This window comes from Danio aesculapii, chromosome 17 (genome assembly GCF_903798145.1).
Source record: "Danio aesculapii chromosome 17, fDanAes4.1, whole genome shotgun sequence".
NCBI classification, from domain to species: Eukaryota; Metazoa; Chordata; class Actinopteri; order Cypriniformes; family Danionidae; genus Danio; species Danio aesculapii.
This window is the reverse complement of record NC_079451.1, coordinates 33978667-34001413: the sequence shown is the minus strand read 5'-3', so window position 1 is coordinate 34001413 and position 22747 is coordinate 33978667. Positions and strand designations below refer to the sequence as shown.

Here is a 22747-nt window from a genome sequence, read left to right as displayed (position 1 = left end):
GTGGATATAAACACAGGTCAATCAATGGCCACAGCCAGGCCCATCAAAGCAGCACGTCCTCCGGTGAGGTACAGGTGGGTAATGTTGCGTTTAAGGTTTGCCTCCCCCACCCAGCCTGCACCCCCCAGCTGTGCAATCATTATGTACTACTGCCCCCTACTGCGGAGCAATGGCTGTGCGCCCTGAAGGTCAGCGGTGAGGAAGGGGAAGAAAGCACACAGGGGTGCACTTTAGTCCTCACTGTTGGAACAATCGATGCCGGCATCAGCTCAGGGCTCATGCTGCTCCGCTCTAAAAACAAACATTAGGAGAAACATCTTCCTCTTTCACTCTTCTTGCTGGGCCACCAGAGTCTAACTAGAGTTAACAAGGCAACCAAGGCTGTGGTCCCCCCTCAGCAAGGTAACCCGAGAGGGTAAAAGGTGGAAGATTGGCCTCAGAGGAGCCACAAAATGGGCAAATTGGGGATAGATGGTTAAAAGAAAGCTCAAACTCTGAGCTTTTGGGGAATGAAACAAATTGGTTTAATTTGTCATGGTTTGGCAACTCAGGTGCATCTATTTAGCATCCAGATTTGGATTATTTTGCAGTTTGGCTTAACAGAACACAGGACAAGCTGAAGAAAACTACAAATTGGTCCAGGGCTGGTACAAAATCTATTTTCTCTAATCAATTCTTAGTGGTTTTCCAATTAATTGTGATCTTTATTTGAATAATCCAAGTCTGGGTCAATATTTAAAAAACTAAAAACATCACATGGCTAATGTCAGGGTTTCTGCAGGTTTCATCAAGTCAAATTTAAGACTTTTTAAGACCCTTTTAAAACCATTATGAATGAAACTTTAGACTTAAAAGGGGCTAAACACTAATGATTATTTGTAATGCTTTATGCTTGCCATGAAAAAAATCAAATGTAATTATTTCTTAGCAACATACTTTAATGTGTCAAAACAAGAAAAATCTATTTGTATATATTTTTTATTTTTAATGACAAGTTTAACATTGTTAAAAGTATATTTACTGTGGAGGCAATTACATAAATTTAAAAATATATATATATATTTGCTGGATTTTGGTCCAAATTGATTGAGTAAAACTTCTATTCAACCTAATGCATTTCTGTTTTAAAACATTACGTTTCATGCCTATTTATAAATATTGTATCTATTCCCACTTACTCCTGTAAAGAGTTTTTTGTATTATTGAAAGTTAACGTAAAGGGATATATTGCTCTGTTATTATCATGAGCAACTGTGTCATTTGTGTAACCTTTTAGTTTTCTTTCCCAGATTTTAGTAAGATGGATTTTTAGTGAGTGGATGAATGTCAGCCAGATTGGGTAGCTTTACTTGGACAAAGGAAAATTAAAAATTAAGACCCGTTTAAAATGATTTAAGACATACAACACGCTATTTCAGTGAATTTAAGAATTTTTAAGGCCTAAAATTTTGTTCAATTTGCATTAATTATATAAATGAATGGTTTACAACACAATTCAATAATTAGAATCAGTCTGATGATGCATGTACACACATTTTAATAAAATGAAAAAAAAAAAAAAAGGGCGTTTTGTGGGCCTGGAAAAAACTTAACAAAAAGTTTCGATCCTACTGTCATCATCTAAACTACAAAACAGCAATTTTCTGAAAACACTGTCATCATCGTGCATTCACCCTACAAAGACATGCATAATGCAGTGTCAACTATATGCTACATTTTTCAAAATAGAAAAAAAGTCTATTTTTAGCACATTTTTTGGAATGCAAACATACCATGAAATGCTGCATTTTTCTAGCTCTGCAGATTATGTGCAAATGATGGAAAAAAATGACCATGCCGTTAATACTATACGTTAATAATGTCTTCCATTTGTAAAAAAAAATTGTATATTTTAAATGAAACGCGAACAAATAAATCATGATTTCAATCATATCGATTCTAAACCACAGCATGTGAATTTACGGTGAAATCAGCAAATCTGTATTTATGCCTTGGATAGATTCTTTCTTTGATAATGCAGCAGCAACTTTGTTTCTTTTATAAAAGAACACGCTCGAGTTTGTTTTTATCTGACAAGTACAACTCTTGGAAAACATAACTGTGCTCTTCCAGTCACGACCCTGTATACATGCCATATCTATTATTCATGTATTCTAACCTGTCCTCATCAAATTATTCCTGTCCCCTCAATGTCATATCAATTTTGCTGCGATTAAAAAGCAAACAATTCAAGATGACATTTGGACCTAAAAATACGCCTGCGAACGCTGTCGGTGCGTTATCAAAACCTGCGATAAAGTTACAATGCATAACAAGTGGTGCAGCCACAACTAACTTTTAATGATAGCTCTTTGAAACCCTTTCCTAGCGGAGAACAGGAAGTTAAGAAAGACTCGAGCGAGAGTGACACGGAAAGTAGGACCCAAGTGCTAGTCTTTTGTCTCCACCTGATCAAATGGCAGCCGAGCGGAAAGGCGCAGAGCCCCCTTCTCCAAACGCACGTACCCGGCTCAGTGGCGTCTGCCACACGTTTGCCTGCCTCAATGCAGGTATCAAAGACCAGCTCGCCTCTCCCACAGACGTCGCAGTGCCAGCCGCACGCCGGCTTTCATAGCACAACAACAAGGGGAAAATGTGGCGGGGGAAGAGTCGGGACTCTGAGCTCCTTCAGGGATTTCCTTATCGGGGGCAAAGCAATCCCCCCTGGACCTCATCCGCATAGGCTTGATTATTCAAGGCATTACAAAGGAATGAAAATAACTCACAACTCAAAGCCACTGTCGTTTTTTTTTTCTTTACCCCATATTTATTATCATTTCACTGCGAGAGTGTACCCAACACCCTGCTAAAGTTTAAGAAAATTCAACCACAGAGAACAAATACAGACCAGACAATTTAAAAGATACAAAAAGAAAACGACTTGAACTGGAGTGCAAAAAGGATTAAGAGTTCTTCTTAGGCCTTCCTCGGCTTTTCTTCACCGCTGGCTCAGTGGAGGCCTGAGCTTCTTTCTTTGCTGGACGCTTTGCAGGACTTGCCGTCTTTTTAGCCCCATTCACTTCTAAATAGGTTACATGTTCATTTTAAAAACATTTATCATTTCAACAAAGACGACTAATATTGTTGATTGACACTGGGGTCTGTTTAGTTGACTTACCCTTCTTCTGAGGAGCTCGCCTCTTCTTTGCTGGGGTGCCATCGGTATCGTCAGCAGACTGGCCTTTTTCCTCTGCCTTCTTTCGCTTGGGAGTCTTTCAGTCAAAAATAAAGAGACAAACACAGGGATGGAAAAGATGGAAGAGCAGTGGTCAATGCACTTGCCTAGAGCAACCTTGGAGCAAGTTCAAATAAAATATTAAGAAGGGACCTTTCGCTCAGTATACACATGGAAACTATTACGTACGCCTTGAGCATTGTGAACGCTTGAGAAAATGTAATTACGATTCAGCTATCCAGCAAATCCAGCAAGAACAAATAAAATAATTTGAATGTCAAACACAATACACAATACAACAAAAAACGTTTGGGGGTCAATAAAAAGAAGGGGTGTGGAATCAATCCCACCTCCCATTCATTAAACATTAATGAGCAGCACTGTACTTTCAGAATGTTTAAACATTATTAATAATTAGAAAAGTTTCTTCTGCTCCAAATAAGAATATATTGACCATGAGCGACTGACGCAGTGGCTGTTAAAATTTCAGCTTTGAGGTCACAGCATTTTAAAATATATTTCAACAGAATAACCATTAACCACCTTTTTATCAAATAAATGTAGCCTTGGTAAGCATGGAGACTTCTTTCAAGTGCTTAAATAATTATTCCTGATACCAACCCCTCAAACTCTAGCACATTTTAGCATTGGAAATTATCAAAGGAATGGCAAGGAAACTGATTTCAACATTGAGAATTTTTGGAGGGGTGGGGTGGGATTCCAAAAAATAAAAACCTTCTATGAGTTAATCTATTTTAACAATTTTATCAATCAAAAATCCATGTTTTTTTCCCTCAAATGAAAATTCTAGCATAGAAGCTCAAGTCCTCAATTCAAGGAAATCATACTAACCGAACCAGGGGTTATGAAGAAGATGCACTTAACGACAGCAATCAAATTCTCCCTTTTCTTCACTCAGACTGCATAATGAATGCTCGCCCCTCTCTCGGACTTGAACTATCATCCTTACTAGCCCCCCCCCCAACACCCCCTCACATTTCCCTTCCATTTTGCCAATTGCTGCCTCATGATTACCATCCAGACCCTGCTGAGCAGAACAGATTGGCTCGATAATTACATACAATAACGGCAGTGGGCAGGTAACCCTCAGCTGGCATGGGCCAGCTCCCTGGTGGCACCTTCCATATGCAAACTGCATTGTGGGAAGCGAGGAGAGTCCGTCCCCTCCCCTGTCGTAAGTGCGGCTCGCTGATTGCCGGCCTGCGCCGACTCCAAGGTTACCGTGTCAGCAAATTTGTGATACATTAGCAGGGAATAAACACAGGCACTCAGGACCTGTCTGTGGGAGGAAGAGGAGGGGCCACTGGGATAAACACCCGGGCGCTGGAGAGAACCTGAGATGCAGACGGCTTTGTTGCCAAGAGCTCTTTGTGCCGGACCCCATGAATGAAGCCACAGTCTTATCGTTTTCACAAAGTATATGCCATCAAGGGCATCTTTGTGGGCTCAGGCGATTTGTTTTACATGAAACACACAAAAACGAAACACGATGGCTGCAAAAGATGATTTCGCTGGAAATCCAGACAAAACTGTTCAATAACCTCTTTTACAAGTATAGAGATATGTCCATTTATTTCAGAGGACTGCGATCCGACAACTTGAGGGTGTGGAGTGCAATATTAAGATATCAGGAAACTAAGGTCAGGTGGCATCCTTCCATTTGAAATGCAGAAATAAACACTAAAAGATTTGACACTTAAATTAACATCGTGACACTTTCAGGTGAAATGAGGTGAACAAGGGGCACGTTTGCAAGAAGGAATTCAAAAAAGCTCAAGACACGTTTGTTAAAAGCATCGCAAGTTAATCGTATTTGAAAATCAATGCACTCAACAGCATTTCCTACTAACCCGAGCAATTAGTCTTGGATCGTGTGTGGGCATTTTCAAATTTGAATCTGCTTTCAACAGGTAAACAAATTATAGGATGCTGAAATGGGCTCCTTTTATAAACGGCTGACTTCAAAAAGGTAGCGCTGGAGCATTTTCAACATGGTGTGAAAGAGGTCGTCTTTTTGATGCTCTACTGAAGGTGGCTCTCACCTTGACAGAGGGCAAACTTGTGCTGTTGGTCGACACTCCAAAGTCCAGCTTTTTGTCATCTGTTGACCCTATGGACTTCAGGCCTTGCTGCAAAATACCTCGTAATTTTGCGTAATCTGGCTTCTCTGTGTATCCGAGAACCTTGACCTCTTGCATGAACTTCCCCATTTCAGCTGAAAATAAAAAAAAGACATTAAAGCACAACAATTTAATCGTAAGGCAGATGGATTTATTTTTTCAGACAGAGCGATGTGGCTGCACACTATTAAAGACACTTCTGGGTCAATAAACAGCAATTAAGTGTGAGATTAAGTGAAAGTTACTTGGACCTTTAAGTTAACCTCGTACAAACAGTCCGACGTTAATAAGGTGCATGTTCACGTATGCTTAGCATTGTGCAGGCGAAGACAGAATGATCCCTGTAGGGCAGCGTCTTCACAGCAGACGCTCATACTTTAACCTTCAGGCTAAGTTTAGAGGAGAAGGGCTGACATTTGTCACTTTGTTCCTTCTACTTCTCCACTCACAAACTGTTGTTTACTGTCGGCTGCTAAAATAGTCACACCAAACAGAATTAGTCGTGATGGCCGCGCTAACAGTGCCGCCTCCCATCACCTCGGTGTTGTGATGCTCCGTGTACGCACAAGACAACAGCCTGAGGAGGGATCTCGCCGTCTGCCGCGCGGCTGTCACAGGGCTTAAGAACTGCCATCACATCAGCGACTGAGCAAAGGGAGCCAATGACATCTTTGATTTTTAAACGACACAAAGAAAGAACGCCCTAAAGTTCTGCAAAAGTATACAGGCTGCCACACGCTGACTGCAAAACTAGGCAACGCAGAGGTCGAGAACGGAGAAGGGTGAAAAACAAGTTTGTTTAAAAACTTCATCTTTTATTTATTGCGTTGTTTTGTGGTCGAGTAGGAGAGCTGATGTGGTGCTTGCATTTGTATTTACATACCTGAGGGTTACAAAAAGTCGAAGATTACATAAAAAAACATTGAATTTTAAACAGAAGTAACATTTTATCATTTTAAATCGATGTAACAGTTGCAACAAATGCTATGATGTAAATGAATATGAGATTCTGCTTAATGTTGGGGCAAATTTAAAACCCCTTACAATATCAAACATGACTAGACAAATACAGGTTATGTTTTATTTACATTTTTAAATTAGTTCCATTACATTTTACTACAAATATCTATTAACAGAAATTATGTATATCAGGGCTCGACAATAAGGACTGCGCGATGGCCCAGGGGTAACGTGCGAGACGCTCGGGACAGTAGACAGGATCGTTGCCTTGTCATTAAAGTTTAATTTTGCTGTGACTGTTTGTCAATTGTGTGCAAATACAGTCTTGAGATGCTTCACAACTACACGTCTGTTTCGGAACTTTGTTTGTCCAGTTAGCGCGGTACATTTGGCATATGTGAATCGCGCAATTGTGCTTGGATCTGCACCAAATCAATCGCCTGAATGAGGTGGTTTCAGCTCGATTGATACGAACTCCGGAGCAGATTGATTGTAGCGAAAAAGCAAAATTAACTAACAAACCAGTATATGTCTGTGTCTTGTATTAGGCCTTTTGTTTCATTCATTTGTGCACTGACACCTCGAAAGAAAGATCAACATCTATTATTTCGCTCTATAATTTAAGTCTATAACGCCTAACTCTAGCCAACATTTTTTATAGATTGACTGATTCAATATATATATTTTTACAAAACTTGACAACTGAAATGAGCTCTGAATGAGAAAGTCTAACTTCTCTGATTTATATTTGGTCTGTGGGTGTCAAAATTGCACAACATTTTCAACGATTATTATATAATCAAAAAAATTACAATTGTGAGGTAACTATATATATATATATATATATATATATATATATATATATATATATATATATATATATATATATATATATATATATATATATATATATATATATATATATATATATATATATATATATATATAGTTGAAGTCAGAATTATTAGCCCCCTTTGAATTTTTTTTTTTTTTTCTTTTTTAAATATTTCCCAAGTGATGTTTAACAGAGCAAGGACATTTTCACAGTATGTCTGATAATATTTTTTTTTCTGGAGAAAGTATTATTTGTTTTGTTTCGGCTAGAATAGAAGCAGTTTTACATTTTTTAAAAAACATTTTAAGGTCAAATTCTTAGCCCCTTTAAACCATATTTTTTGATAGTCTACTGAACAAACCATCGTTATACAATAACTTGCCTATTAACCTAGCCCTACCCTTAATTTTTTTTTTTCTAATTTATTTACATCACATTTGTACTTTTAAAATTGTCTGTAGAATTTAAGTAAAAGTTATGCTAATTAAAAATGTATGTATACAATTATGTTTGACTTTTGACACATTATTTAAAATATGTGGCTAATGAATAGCTGTTAAATTCATTTTTTTAATGAAAACTTTGGCAGGGCAAGTAAAAATCTAAACTACCCGATCAGGCCAGTAGAAAAAATCCTTAGCGTTCAACCCTGTATATTCATACAAAGCACAAAATGAACACGCTCTACTTTAAAGTTAGTGTGAGAAGTTGCTGGAAATTAGCACGGAGCTGATAGATTAGCTCTAATTAAGGCTAAATCACCAGGTCCGCACTCATTAACAAGAGAAGAGGCCCTTGCACTCTTGTTTGCGAATCAGAGCTCGAGAGTGCGTCACTCCAATTACCGCTTGGCAGACAAACAAAAAGTAATACTGCAGAATTCACAGGTGCTGCTGCCGTTGCCACAAGGTTAAAAAAATAATAATAAATATACTTAAATCCCATTTAGTAGTGAAAAACTGGCGAAGATTTCAGACTATTAAACAACCATATTACTATATAACGGATAATTTACAACCAAAAGATCATTCACCTTTTTGAATGCACGACAGCTCCTCGCATAAACTAAACGACTGCTCAATTTTTTTCTTACCTGGTATATTTCCTGAAGCGAAACAGCTTTTCAAGAACTCATCAATATTGTCTCTACACCTGAGGAAAGGAAAATTGAAAAATGAATCAAAGTAAATCATAGAAATGCATTTATTATAATTCCCTAAATCTAACCTATTATTATTTGTATCCAGAAATGAGCTATAAGGCAATCAAGGGAAAAAATTAATTACCTATACTGCAGGGGCATTATTATCATTTGAGTTAATATTCATTAGCCCATGGCAAAAAATATCATGTAGATTGCACCTTGGTTCGAAAAAGAATTAATTTGCCACAAGTGACATTATAGACACTTACCTAAGCTTGGAGTCTCTGACGTAGAGCGGGTCCTGAAGTTTGTCTTCCCAGGGCAGATGGCTGCATAACCACTGGATCATGCAGTAGCCCATGATTTCCAGGTCAGCTCGTCTTGATGGAGCTGAAATGTAATATTTATTCCACACAGAAAAGAAATAAACATAATAAAAAAAAACAATGCTAAGAATTATTACATTTGACATAGCTTGACAAAAGTGTACCAAAAGGCGGAGCTAGACGCACAACTGAATTGGTTTACAGACAAACCTCACCAACAAAGGAAGCACTATTTTTTAATACACAGCCAAGACATTACACCGTAATAATACATACATTTAATAACGAGCTATGAAAAATCATGTCGTCGTCTTGATGATCAGCCACAAAGCCAAGAAGAAGAGCAGAATCTACCCTGTGCACCGTAGTTGTTTACAAGGTCGTCTAAAGCGCAAGCGGTTTCGATTTCTCGTTTGTGCTCGAGGCGCGTCTATTTTTGAAAAAACTAACTTCTTAAGCTGATGATAAAAACGGGAGCGTGATTATTGAAGTGCTTCTGACATCCGATGCTTTCAGAAACGGACAAACGCGAGAGTGAAGCACGAAATAACAAAGGGGAAGCCCGAAAAAACAAAGCAGCAAATGATTCTTTCAGCAACCTAAAAGATGAACAAACTGCCATGTTTAACTATTATGATCATCTTTTGGACTATTATGAAGTCCGAATGATGAAATTACTTTCTAACAAGAGGTTGCATGTGCTGGTGAAGATTATAGATACAGATGAGAGGTTTGCACTGACCGTAGGCTATATGTTGTGTGTTGTTTTTAAATATATGCTATGTGTAGTTGATCTGTAATTGGTAACATTTCGGAGACTGTAAGGGGCTGTATGTGTTCATATATGTTGCATTTATTTATATATTTTACGGATTCCAAACGTTACAGTAGGCTATTTCGCATTGATCTGCAGTTATAATCAAATCATTTTCATAGAAATGTTAGTAATTAGCATTTATACAAAAGTATTTATGTGTATAAAGCATCTGTTTTGGAGAAATTCTTCTCATATGATATAAGAACGACCCGTACAGCTTTACTTTGACATTTCCTCAAGCGAGAATGACGTTGACTGAAACTTTGTTGTACACCATGCCCACCAAAAGGATACCATTGGCACGTTTTTGACAGTGGAAGCGCAAGTCTGATAAAGGCGACCCATACCGTACCGTACTGTACCACTCAGTGGAAACGGGCTATTATGCTCTCCAGGGTTCAGATGGCAACATTCACAATTAGCAAAAAAAATTACATAATTGTACAATACCTCAATTTAGTCAAATGAAACCTTCCATGACACACAAAATCATTATCAATGTCACAAGCTTAATCTATAATGACCATTTAATCATCTGCTTAAATCTTGAATCTTCTTCATCTAGGCGAAAATCTAACTTAAAAGTGTGATGTGATTGTTCCAATTACTTACAGACTCCTTTGTGTGCGTCAATGCTTGTGAACTCAATGGTACCGTCATGACACCTCTTTGGGTCTTCTTTATACTCCTTTGGCACTCCTTCAGGAGCATATCTATAGGCCAGTCCGTAATCTACTAAAAATACCTGTTAATTAAAACAAAAAAACTTAGAATCAACTGTGCAACAAAAACATCTTAAAACAATTATAGAAAGACTTAAAAAATGATTTGATATGACATTATATTTACAGATGCTAGGCACACGAGATGATAAAGTCTTCTTTAAGGTTACTGCAAATAAATCGCATATGCTGCTGCAAAGTAACTGATTGCCAATTAGCAGTATGTGTCACCTATAAAGGAGGTCTGACAATTAGCGCTTTGATAGCGGAGTTTTCAAAGCAACAGGAAACAGCTAGCAGAGCTCCAAAGACACCAAAACAGTCAGTGCGCAAATTACAGGTGCACCTATCTCCTCAAAAAGTGGTAGATTATTTGAAGTGTCCATGTAAAGTCTCAAAAATAACTGCATGTGCCAATTTCCAGCAGCATTAGATTAACAGCTCACCTACAGTGAGAAACATCACAAACATTTCTGAACTAAACTTTTTTTAAACTAAAACGTTGTCATACATGTGGTAAGCAGAGGCTGCTAATCACAAACAGCTTGCTTTTTCATCAAACACACAATGATTAGAATAAAAATACAGAAACATTCACATAATATAATCTGTTAAATGACTCATTGTGCTATTTACATCCGGACAGAGTGTAAAGAACAAAATGTCATCATCATACACTGCCAAATGTTAAACAGTTTGTAGGACGTTCTGTCATTGCAGATGAGTCTTTAAGAGCTTAATTTAAGGCGAGTAATAGCTTTTTATTTCATGCTTAATCTCAAAATATGTATTTGACCAACTTTTCAGGGAGATCTGAATACTGAGTTTCCTACACATATCTGTATGTGTAACAGTGGAGCCCTCACCTAACTTTCACTTATAAAATCCATTCCTAATACATAACAAAATATAAAATATTTATTCTAAAAAAGAAGAAGATAAAAAAGTGCAATTACAAATGTCACTATGTTTACATGTTAAGGACATCTCTGTAGCTCACATTCAGACATAGGTTTCATGAACCGATCTGCTTTCTGATTTCCGAATCTAAACTTCTACTTTTCCTAGTTCTTCTGCTGTCCATCTTTACAACCTTATAATTTTAACAGAATTAGAGTTTCTATTATTTTGCTTAATAACAGAAATCTCTGTATTACAGTACTGTCTTCCATAAAATATATATTTTTTTAAAGAATTATTCAGGATGAACAAGCTCTAAAATGTAAAAAAAAATAATAATAATTACAAAGAAAAATTATGAAAAACAAACATATTCCATAAAGAAAAAAATCCATATAAATTTTCCAAAAAAGACAGCATCACAATTTTTATTTATAACTTTAAAACGTCAAGGAAAAATTATTAGCTCTCTTGTGAAATTATAATTAACTTTTACATATTTTCCAAGTATGTAAAACACAGAGTACTGTTTAACACAGAGAAGATTTTCTCATTTTAAACTTAAGAGTTTTATTGACTAATTTCTACTAACTAATTTCATTTGTCTTCATGATGACAGTAAATAATAATTTCCTAGTTATTTTACAAGATACTAGTATTAGGCCTAAAGCATAAAGCAAGATCCACCTCCTTTTGTAATTTTAAAACCTCACTCACACACCAGATGAGTAGCACCTTTGCACCTACATCGTCTATGTGTCTATGATGGCACAAAGTTTTACTTTTAGGAACAATGCGGCTGCACAACATATCAGAATCACCGTGCCTGTAATTATCCATCAGTCCAAATAAAGCAAATTCTGCAACATGCATATGTGTATCTATAAACCCTTATTTCTGTTAAGAACTTTTGCCAATACAGGCCTAAATCGTCACAACTTAATTTGAACACAGAATCAATTCTAAACTTTTGAGAATCGATCCAGAATTATTGAGAAAGTATTTCAATGCATCAATTGTTTTTCTCCCTTTAGTGTTTAAAGGTGAGTTTTTGACTCTTCTAAAGCTTAAACATACCCTAATATGTCTGCAAATATTTAAGAAACATGCCAAGTGAACACTTGTTTATCTGAAAAACAATGCTAACGTCAGATATTCTGCTTTAAAAATGTGCATTACATGCCGGAATGTCTGTCTTTGTATTGGTCATTTAACCCGAACAATGCCAGTTTAGGCTATTATTTTTAAGCACCCCGGGTTGCCTTGATGAAAAAACACGTTTCATCCATTTAGTCAGAAAGGCTCTCAAAGTACGCATCCGCGACTGAAATGTGACCTCCGGTGGACAATAACAGCCTCCAAAATAAGACGCAGATTCAGAGTTCCACATGAGGTGGTTATTAATTAGTAAATAATATAAATATTTTGAACGTAAACATTAGGTGAGCAGGTTATATTGTAACCCTGTGTCCTAACATGCTACGTGACAAGATTTGCAGTGATAAGCAATTTGTCTGCTTGCCCCATACGAAACACAACAGAAATTTAAATACAGCCATTCAGAAGCACAGAATAATACACTGCACTCCAGCAAAATGGTAATCTAATTAATACATATTAAAACTCTTTAACATTATTAAATGTACATGCTGAATCACTGATATGTGTTGGCTTGCACTGAAGATCCATTTCAAATGGTTCATTTTATTTTTAAGATTTGAGGTGAACTATCTGCTGCTGCTTTTAGTGGTGTGGCAATGTTTTTTGAAATGGAATTCAAACTCACATTGAACACTAAATAAAGCACATGAGGTGTATCTGAAGTGATCATTGTCATAGTTTTCTGTTGTTCAGCTGCAAGAAATAGAAGCTGTTTCTAAAATATAAATTCGAGGTGTTGGTTAGAACAAAAACTCCTTTTAATATGGAAAATATTCCTTCTATTGAGTGTCATTGCTTTCACGGTTTTTCATTTACACGGCTTTTCATTTACACAGTTTAAATCAGCCTTTAAGCTCAACAGTCAGGCACACTCCTTTTTGTCTTCAATCTGGCAACCTGCGCTTGCGTTTGCTTTGAACCAGGTGTGCAATACCTAGTTCAACCACTGGGTGTAAAACTTACATACTGCACCTTTAATACATGAAATAATTCCTTCTATAAGATTTCATTATATATTAACTCTGTGCAAGAATTATTGAACTGATTGAGACGAGTATCTCCTGAATTTGAGTCTTTGACATAGTTAAACCGGTTCAAAAAGTATTCAGAAATCAGTGTTCTAAAGTGAAAAAACGTGCTAACAGTTTACAAAAAACTACATCCTGATATACCAATCACAGACAATTCACTGGCAGTAATCAAAAAAGTGAGAGGCCTTTCTTGCATTTTAATGCCTGTGCTCTGTTTGTACACCCATTTATTAAACAGTAATACATGCATTCCGAAGCAAAGAGAACACCCTAGCAATTTCAAAAAGGGATGCTCAGTCACCAAATAAGCAGTGACTAATCCCAAGAGGCCGAGTTTTAAATTGTGACTTTAAAAATAGCAGCTTAATAATACACCACTGATACATTATTAATCTTCAAATTAAATATTTGCTCCTGCCCAGCCCCCCCAACCTTATTTGCTAGAGACAGCTTCAATACTGTCTCTAATCTCTCCAGTTTATGAGCCGCATTAAAGGCTTAAATTGTTTTGCTTTTTTCCCAACCCAAATCTCATTAACAGATGGAAAAAAAATAAGACAAGTAGTTTCTTCCATTGCAAATCACTGGTACTCCAATTAAAAGAAGCAGGAGCTCTGTACAGTCCTGTGGTCTGAACACATTCCCTTCTGCATCTCTACAGTTCGAGCTGTACAGCCATGGCAACAGAGATCTGTTAAACATGTGCAAGGCTTGAAACAAACCTGATTGGGGTTGGTGTAGGACAGGAGGAGGTTGGAGGCTTTGATGTCTGCATGCACATATTCATGGTCATGGATGTACTCCAGAATGTCAAGCTAGAGAGATGAAAGATAAGTTAGAATATAAGATTTTCTCACTGCCTGCACTGACACAATAGTAGTGTTGAAAACTTATGTGCATGTTTAATAAAATTGCAACTTTTTATGTAAAGTAAGTTTAGGGTAAAAAGTTTTGGTACATATTGACAAATATTATGAACAATTATGTCAACTGTGGATTGCTCCCTTTATTTTAGCAATATGTAAAAGTTATTTTACTGACGATTGCTCAATTTATTTTTGTAACCCTGCTTATTATCAGTTATTATCATTATTTACATTACTCAGTCAGATTTCTTTCAGTGCTGAGAATAAGTAGGCTGGTCACAATAATCTATATATCGCACAACACATGGACATCAATAATTTTTGGTAATGCAATATATATCGAATAAATTTTTGCAACAATTTAGCTTATTGTGTAACATCTCTATCTCTATTGGAAGCATCAGTTTCAGTATGGTTTTAAAAAAACACCATAGTACTTAATATAAATTAGTATGGTATATTCTAATGTAGGTGCCTGACAACTGAAAATAGATCTGGTAGCAGGCATCACATCCTCAGTTTCTTTTTACCTTGCACTTTTTGTAAACATTTATTATTATTTATTTGTTTAAGATATACATTTTCCCATTCTGATTCCAATGCCTCAATTTAATTACAGCCAATTGTTAAAATGACTGTAATTAAATGAAATATTCTTAGAAATAAAATATTCTGTGTTCTTTGTTAGAGTGTACTTGCATTATGATGCTATTATATTGTCATTCTGGCATTATATACTGTATCAAGGGGCATAAAATGGTCTTAAAATGACAATAATATTATTTATCGCAAACTATTTTGTTGCAATATATCATACAAAAAAATTGATTTCATGACAGGCCTAATAATAAGCAACTTCCATGTTTTTCCCTTATTTTAGATAAGCCACAAATAGTATTGATTTTTTTGTTGATAGTGTGCAAGTGTAATCGCTGACATCTCATTTTAGTATTTCGGAATTGACTTTATTGGTCATGTACTTTAATCCTTTTTCTCAAAAAAGCTACATTATATGCTGCCTTATAACAGGTAAAATTTGAAGAAAAAAAATAATTTTCAGTGAAATCAAGTACAGGATGACTGTCATACTCTTAAAAGAAACCTACAAGTCGAAGGCCCAGCTGTAGAACCAGTTTCCTTGAAAACTTCTTCCCATTTCCTTCAAACAACTTCTGTAGATCTGTTCCAAATCGATCCATTACCATAAATCTATACCTGGTGATTGAGGTGAAATGACACTTATGCATATTCAACAAAAAATACATTTAAATAAAAACAGCATGCCACTTGTTGGTAACCCTTTATAATAACTACACACTATAAATCATTTATTAAGAATTAGAAAATAGCTATTTCATTATTTGTTAAGCATTAACTCTAGATTAATAGACGTTACTAGGTAGTTTATAAATACAGCTACAAATGCTGTATTCGTGATTTATATGATTGTGTTTTCATAATTTGTTAATGATTTATTTTTCATTACTAAATTATTTCCTGGAATAAACTATTCAAATGAAATTTTATATATCTTATTATTCAAGTATATATTAATAGTTACTATGAATGTTAATAAATGCTTTATTAACACAACTTCATCCAGTTTTGTGACCTAATCTAAAGTCAGGACTATCTTTGCTTTGTAAATCCCATATAACATTTAAAGGCTCAGCATCAAATGAACAATGAATCTTTGCAATCCTATCTAAAAATATATAATTACTGTAAAATGTAAACATTGCTTAATAACAGGAGTGTCAAAATAAAACATAAAATTGAGTACAGTAATTACTATTAATTTATTTTAGATAAGATCACAAAGACTTATTTTACATATAATAGGGTCTTAAATAGTCCTGATTTTAGATTGGGTCACAAAACTAAATCAAGTTGAGGCAAGTGCTATTTTGAGGTTTCCACCTGGATTTTGCCATCCCAAATTTAAAAGCTTCCAAAATACACATGCAGAGGTGAAAATGCAAAAGATTGGTATTGGTATCACTTTAGAGAAAACCCTTTGAACTTTCATAAAACACTATAGAAAGTGATTAAAATAATTGTATATGTTGTCTGTATTATAATAACCTTTACAAAAAAAAGAGGCGCTTTTTTTTGTAAACTCAAATTTGAAAGTGTACTGTTTAGGTTCTGTGTGGTCTAGGTTGCTGTAATTAATTTTGGTGGTTCCTGCACATGTCAGTAATCAGAAAAAAGAAAAATGTCTCAATCATAATCTATGCAAAAGTTATTTTATTCCAACTGATGAGAGAACTAATCCACTTACGGGGGTATTGGGCCAATACGGACCTTTAAAATTTCAAGAATTCTGAAGTAAATGACATCACGGACCCGGTACTGGTTACACAGAGCTTAAAGCATTTATTAACATACAAAGTAACTATTAATATATGCCTGAATAATAAGATATACAAATGTTCATTTGAATATTCAATCATTTGCCTACGCCTTCTTAAAGATCTTAGAAAAACTATTCTTAAATAAATGGTTTGTAAATATTGCAATACTTAATTTTGTAATTAGTGCTTATAAATCAAGAATACAGCATCTGTATCTGCAGTTATAAACTGCTTACTAATGTCTATTAATGTAGAGTTGATGCTAAACAAATAATAAATTAACTATTTGCTAATGCTTAATAAATGATTCATAGTGTGTTATAAAGTGCTACCTTGTTATGTAATAACTTGGAAAGTGATGTTTTTCACGTACCTTTTCCCATTTTTCTCATGAAAACCAGAACCCCAATATTTTGGAACTCCCAAATACTCCATTTTCTTTGACTTCATCCAAGCCCCGACTGAATTAATATAAAACATTCTGTCACAAAAACGACTCGCAACATATTCACACCTCACTGTGAAATGAAGAAACACTACCACCTCTAAAATTAACATTATCACACCAACATTTAAAAGCAATCAAATAATCAATTCATCAAGTGAGTAAATTATTCAAAACTTTTATTCTTTAAACTTGTTGGTGCTCAAAATAATATAAGAGTATCCCTTGGGGACCCAACTGTGAATGTGCCGCAAGGTAATCTGCTGGTGGGACAAATATTTACCAACATTACAATATTCTGATGAATAAAACATGAGCATCCCTTAGTAATATTGCAGTTAATTGTCAAGGGAGACTGACATTTGGATTGTTATTAAATAAAGCGCAATGCTGTGGCCTTGGGGCAGCCATAAGAGCCACCAAAGGCAGAGAGTTATGGTTTGTCTGTCTCCATAAGGCCCTCAATGGTGAGCTCAGAACTTTCTTTAATTAAAAGAGTTGCTCTTCGACTTTATTTTTTTCAGTGTGGTTCATCATGCATATGAGGGCGTGTTTGCAGTCACAAGGGCATACTTAGATCAGGTTTGGCAGCTCGCATGTAGAACTTCAGTTCAGAGAAGAGAGGGCCATTTTCACTTGGTTCCTGCAAGACACAGTGAAAATAATCACCAAAAATAGCTGACATTTGGAGAAAACTATATAATAGATATTAAAATTAAAATTTCCCAGAAGAGGGAAAGCGTACGTCCATTATCACATTTCCATGGGATCTAATTTCATCTAAACACTAAATCAGAATTTAGCTTATGTTAAAATTTCTGCGTATTCACAAGAGTGCTGAATGCTTATGGAATGCTTATGGAAAGGTTGCTAGGATGCTGGATAGTTGCTTCTATGCCTCTATATACTCTTATGGTCGTTGTTGCTGATGTAATCCATTTTCAAAACTGGACTGCATCACTTTCTAAAACGAGCTATGTCTAAGTATTTTTATGTATTGACAGTATATTCAGGAATTAGAGAGTGAAATTCAATATCTTTTAAGACCTTTTTAAGACTCTTTCCATACATTTTAAGACATTATAACTACTTTGAGTTTCAACTGGAAACACTGGCGAAATTTTAACTTAAAGTAAATTTACTTAATATTAATGTAAGAAATGAATTCAAAATTAAAACGTTATTCATATACTGAATACAAATCTATTAAATCTAGCTAATTCAGCAGGTTGGCACCAATAGAGCTGCAGAAATAATGGTGTGGCCTCATTTACTGCAGTAAACAAAGCAGCATGATGTCAAATCTAGCAGGATTTTATTGATTTCATAAACTACACAGCATCCTGATATTCACAGATTTCATTCAGGCAAACTTTAGCATACAACCATACATTGCATAATAAAAAATTATATAAAATGTAATACCTTGCAAAATAGCGTTTAAGACTTTTAATACTTTTTAAAGGCCTTAAATTTCTCTACACTGATTTATGAACTTTTAATACTTTTAAAAGACCTCACAGACACCCTGATTGATTAGGGGTTTTTATCTTTTCATTGGATTAGATAAAAAAAGAGTTAAGACCTCAACATGTGAGTGGAGGGATCAGCAAAAGACCTCTAGCCGGTAATTGAACTCAGGTCACCATGAGAACCACAGTGGTATGTGTTGGCACACTTAACTACTAGGCTATTGATACCGCCGTTGACTACTTTGCCAATATGTAAACTGCTTGTAAGGAAATATTCAAAACAAGACCTTCGCAGGTTGTCCATAAAAAATGTGTACGCTCATTTTTTTATGTAAAGAACTTGGGACACTTTGGAAAACTAAAGCATGTTTTTTTGAGAACCTATATTGTGTTCTGTACAGCCATTCATTGATAAATATATTACATTTATGGTCCCAAATATACTAGTCAAACAATCAAAAGTGTAATTTTAATGACCTGTCATCAAGATGCACAGAAAATGCAAAGCTTGTGCAAACACAATACTATGATCATCTGATTTTGCTTGCCGATCAAATATTCATTATCCAAAATAAAATGTTTGAATGAATGAATTTAGCTAGATAGAACGATAGATAGAACGATAGATAGAACGAGACAGAAAGACAGACAGACAGACAGACAGACAGACAGACAGACAGACAGACAGATAGATAGACAGACAGACAGACAGATAGATAGATAGATAGATAGATAGATAGATAGATAGATAGATAGATAGATAGATAGATAGATAGATAGATAGATAGATAGATAGATAGATAGATAGATAGATAGATAGATAGATAGATAGATAGATAGATAGATAGATAGATAGATAGATAGATAGATAGATAGATAGATGGATAGATAGATGGATAGATCTTGAAAAATATCTAGTAAAATATTTTTTACTGTCATCATGGCAAAGATAAAATAAATTAATTAATGGAGATGAGTTAATAAAACTGTTATGTTTAGAAATGTGTTAAAAAAAAAATCTTTGTTAAACAGAAATGGGGAAAAAAATAAACGGGGGGGGGCTAATAATTCTGACTTCCACTGTGGATGGATGGATGGATGGATGGATGGATGGATGGATGGACAGACAGAAGTATAGATAGACAGATAGAAAGACCGACCTAGATACACAGATAGACAGAACGACAGAACGACAGACAGACAGACAGACAGACAGACAGACAGACAGACAGACAGACAGACAGACAGACAGACAGACAGACAGACAGACAGACAGACAGATAGATAGATAGATAGATAGATAGATAGATAGATAGATAGATAGATAGATAGATAGATAGATAAAAATCTAATGTATTTATTACAGTGTGTGATGTAGACTCTTTTTTTTAGAACTACACATTTATTGTTATAGTTATCATCCATGTTGTGATGATGTAATTAGAAATAAACACATTACTTGAGCATTTGTAAACATAGCTTTTGCCCCTACCACTTTAATGACATAAGGTGCATCAGCGGTGACAGGTCCAGAAGAGTCTTCATTTGCTAAGAGGATGAAAGACATATTCAGATACATGATTAACCACTGATAAATAAAACCACTATATACAGTGCCTATGGACAATCATCACACCACTTTGAAATAATTATTTTTCCAACAGCCTGAAGTAAAATCACAATCAAAATTCAGCCTTCTAAAATGTTTTTGTAGCCTTCTCCTAACCTGTGCCTTTCTACAATTTTATCCCGAATGCCTTTTGAAGGCAATGTGAGTAAAAGTATAGATTTTCACAGGGTAAGATGATTTTCTATAGGCACTGTATTCGAACCTCATAATTTCCTTTGGCTTTTCTTATTAATATTACCAAGATACAGCAGGCCAAAACCTCCTTGTCCAACAGCTGATCCAAGCTTCCATTTTTTCTTTGCGTTATCTGTCAGGACTTCTCCAGACGGGAATTCTTCAGCCAGTTTTCTCTTAGCTGGAGCTCTTGCTTTCTTCACCCCATCTGCCTTCTTTGGTGGCATCTTGCTTGATTATAAAAACTTCAAAGAAAAGGAACCCAAGTTTTATTAGAACACTTGTAGTGGGGACCACTTGTAGTTATATATACACTATTTAGTTATATAATATATTGTACTTTTATTTTACAATATTTTCTCATTTTTAATATTTTTCCCCATTGTGAATAATATAGGCAAACAATAAAAAAATGTAAAAAGTAACTAACCTAACTAACTAGTCTACTAAACATTATGTAGACTAATGTCTACATAATGTTTCTTTCTTTATAATGACCACGTTGGTAATATTACTTTGAGATTATACCCTTTTATGAATTTAAATTAAAATAACATGCACACATAGTTGCAGAAATGTGCTGATTTGTCAAGATTTCTATGACCACTGTAACCACACATTTGTTTACATGTAGTGGTGGTCAAAATTAATAGAACACCGGACAGAAATAAAAATATTGACCATTATTTTTCTAAAAACATTATTAAATTTCATAATGTTCATGACACATGCAGAGAGTTGCTTTGAGCATAACAAAAACCAAATAAGTCATACAGTATAAATCCATTTTCAACTTTAATATTTGGAATTTTGTCCAACTTCTGCTGCAATTACACAGTAGAACATCTCTCTGGCAGAGTCTCAATATATTTGATAAGAATGTCAACACTAACATAACACCTTCTGCAACCAAAGCTAAAATCTTTGCTTTCGATTCTATTAAGAAACATGAATATGTGACATTAACAGTAAATGTTTTTGTAAAAATTACCTAAAACGCATTTTTATTGTTCTATGGTTATAGAGCATACTGATGACTCTTAGATATTTGGCTCATTATAGGGGTATTGTGTTAGCCAATTCAACAAACAATATCTCAAACCTCATACAGCAATATGCCAAGTGTTCTAATAATTTTGGCCACCACAATATATTTGCATACATATTTTAAACAATAGGTGTAGTTCAAATTTCCACATATATTAACATGGTCTAGACATTCTCTGGCATTGTCAATATATTTAATAAGAGCGTCAACACTATTATAACTTCATCTGCAACCAAAGCTAAAATCTTTGCTTTCGATTCTATGAAGAAACAGGAATATGTGACATTAACAGTGGATTTGGCCTGAAATGTTTTAGAAAAAAGTACCTAAACTTCATTATGACTGTTCTATGGTTTATAGAGCATACTGATGACTCTGACTATTATTTTGCTCAAAATATGGGTACTGTGATAGTCAATTCAACAAACAATATCTGAAACCTTATACAGTAACATGCCAAATGTTCTAATAATTTCGGCCACCACAATATATTTGCATATATATTTTAGATAATGGGTGTACTGCACAGATTTCTACATATATTAATGGGTTCTAGACCTCACCATTTTAAAATATTAAAAACTAGAATTAACCCTTAGATCAAATGCAGCTTCTTATTACCATATACAGACTTGCAGAATAAATTTTATTTTCAAATAGCATCTATTTTTAAAATAATAGCACACTAATAGGTGGCTACAGGTTAAAAAAAACAAATCAATAATAGGGTGTCATAAAGGTTATTAAAACTGACAATTATCATATGGGAGCTTTATGCGTCACAATTAGACATGTAAACAGTACACATATTTACTAGTCAGAGTTTAAACATGGCAGATATATTAGTAAGGTAAACCACTGAGGCGTGTTCGTCGACACTTTCAATTTTGCAGTCCTCGCAGTTTGTTTCACTTTTGAATTTAAAATAACAGACATTGAGCTCTGTTTAGGAGTCATACAAAATCTTGGAAAATACAAGATGAGTTTAATGTCACGTTATCAATGAGGGTGACATTTATTATTGTCTTCATATTGTTTTGGAGGGGAAATGGAAACTGCGACTCTACAATCTGAACTCGTTATGCTAACTTAGCAGTTAGCTGCCTTATTACGTATATTTATCACAGCAGAGCCTGTGATCTGTCCTCATAATCCGCTAATAAAAGCATACGGACGTGATGCTTTATTGGTGCGAATGGATAATAGTCTACTAACCTTTCCTCACGTGAGCGGCAAGTTGTTGCAACAGCTCTGCTCTCCAAACTTCCCGCAAAACGACTGTTCAGAGTGAAGCACAGCGACAGTGATTGGTCGGAAAGAAGACTGTGCGGTTCCTGGTTTGGCAATGCTTGATGGGATATGTAGTTTTTGCACATTTCCCCCTTCACAAATATTTACAGCAACGGCAGTCATTTATTTTGTTGTTATCGAAGTAATATAAGAATACAGCAAAATACCTGATCAACCTTGGAGAATTGCTGTCTTTTTTCCTTATGAGTGACTA

At 35.2% G+C, this 22747-nt stretch overlaps 1 protein-coding gene across 1 annotated transcript; it reads right to left on the bottom strand.

Annotated features, from left to right (window-relative positions):
• Positions 1-2780: 2780 nt before the first annotated feature.
• On the bottom strand, positions 2781-22539 carry vrk1 (VRK serine/threonine kinase 1). The gene is made up of 13 exons (XM_056477548.1): positions 22459-22539; positions 20260-20440; positions 19884-19939; positions 17493-17562; positions 16848-16935; positions 15224-15332; positions 13974-14066; positions 10050-10182; positions 8564-8684; positions 8244-8302; positions 5278-5450; positions 3158-3251; positions 2781-3061 (listed from the first exon to the last, which is right to left on the bottom strand). The coding sequence occupies exons 2-13, from the start codon at positions 20420-20422 to the stop codon at positions 2943-2945; spliced, it is 1278 nt and encodes a 425-aa protein (XP_056333523.1). The 5' UTR covers positions 20423-20440; positions 22459-22539; the 3' UTR covers positions 2781-2942.
• Between the last annotated feature and the right edge of the window lie 208 nt (positions 22540-22747).

Coding starts and splice junctions, on each gene's coding strand:
- vrk1 (XM_056477548.1), bottom strand. CDS start 20,422: ATGCCACCAAAGAAGGCAGATGGGGTGAAGAAAGCAAGAGCTCCAGCT. Junction 8,303..8,563: donor GTCAGAGACTCCAAGCTTAG/GTAAGTGTCTAT, acceptor TCCTTTCCTCAG/GTGTAGAGACAATATTGATG. Junction 3,252..5,277: donor CAAGTTTGCCCTCTGTCAAG/GTGAGAGCCACC, acceptor TTTGACTGAAAG/ACTCCCAAGCGAAAGAAGGC.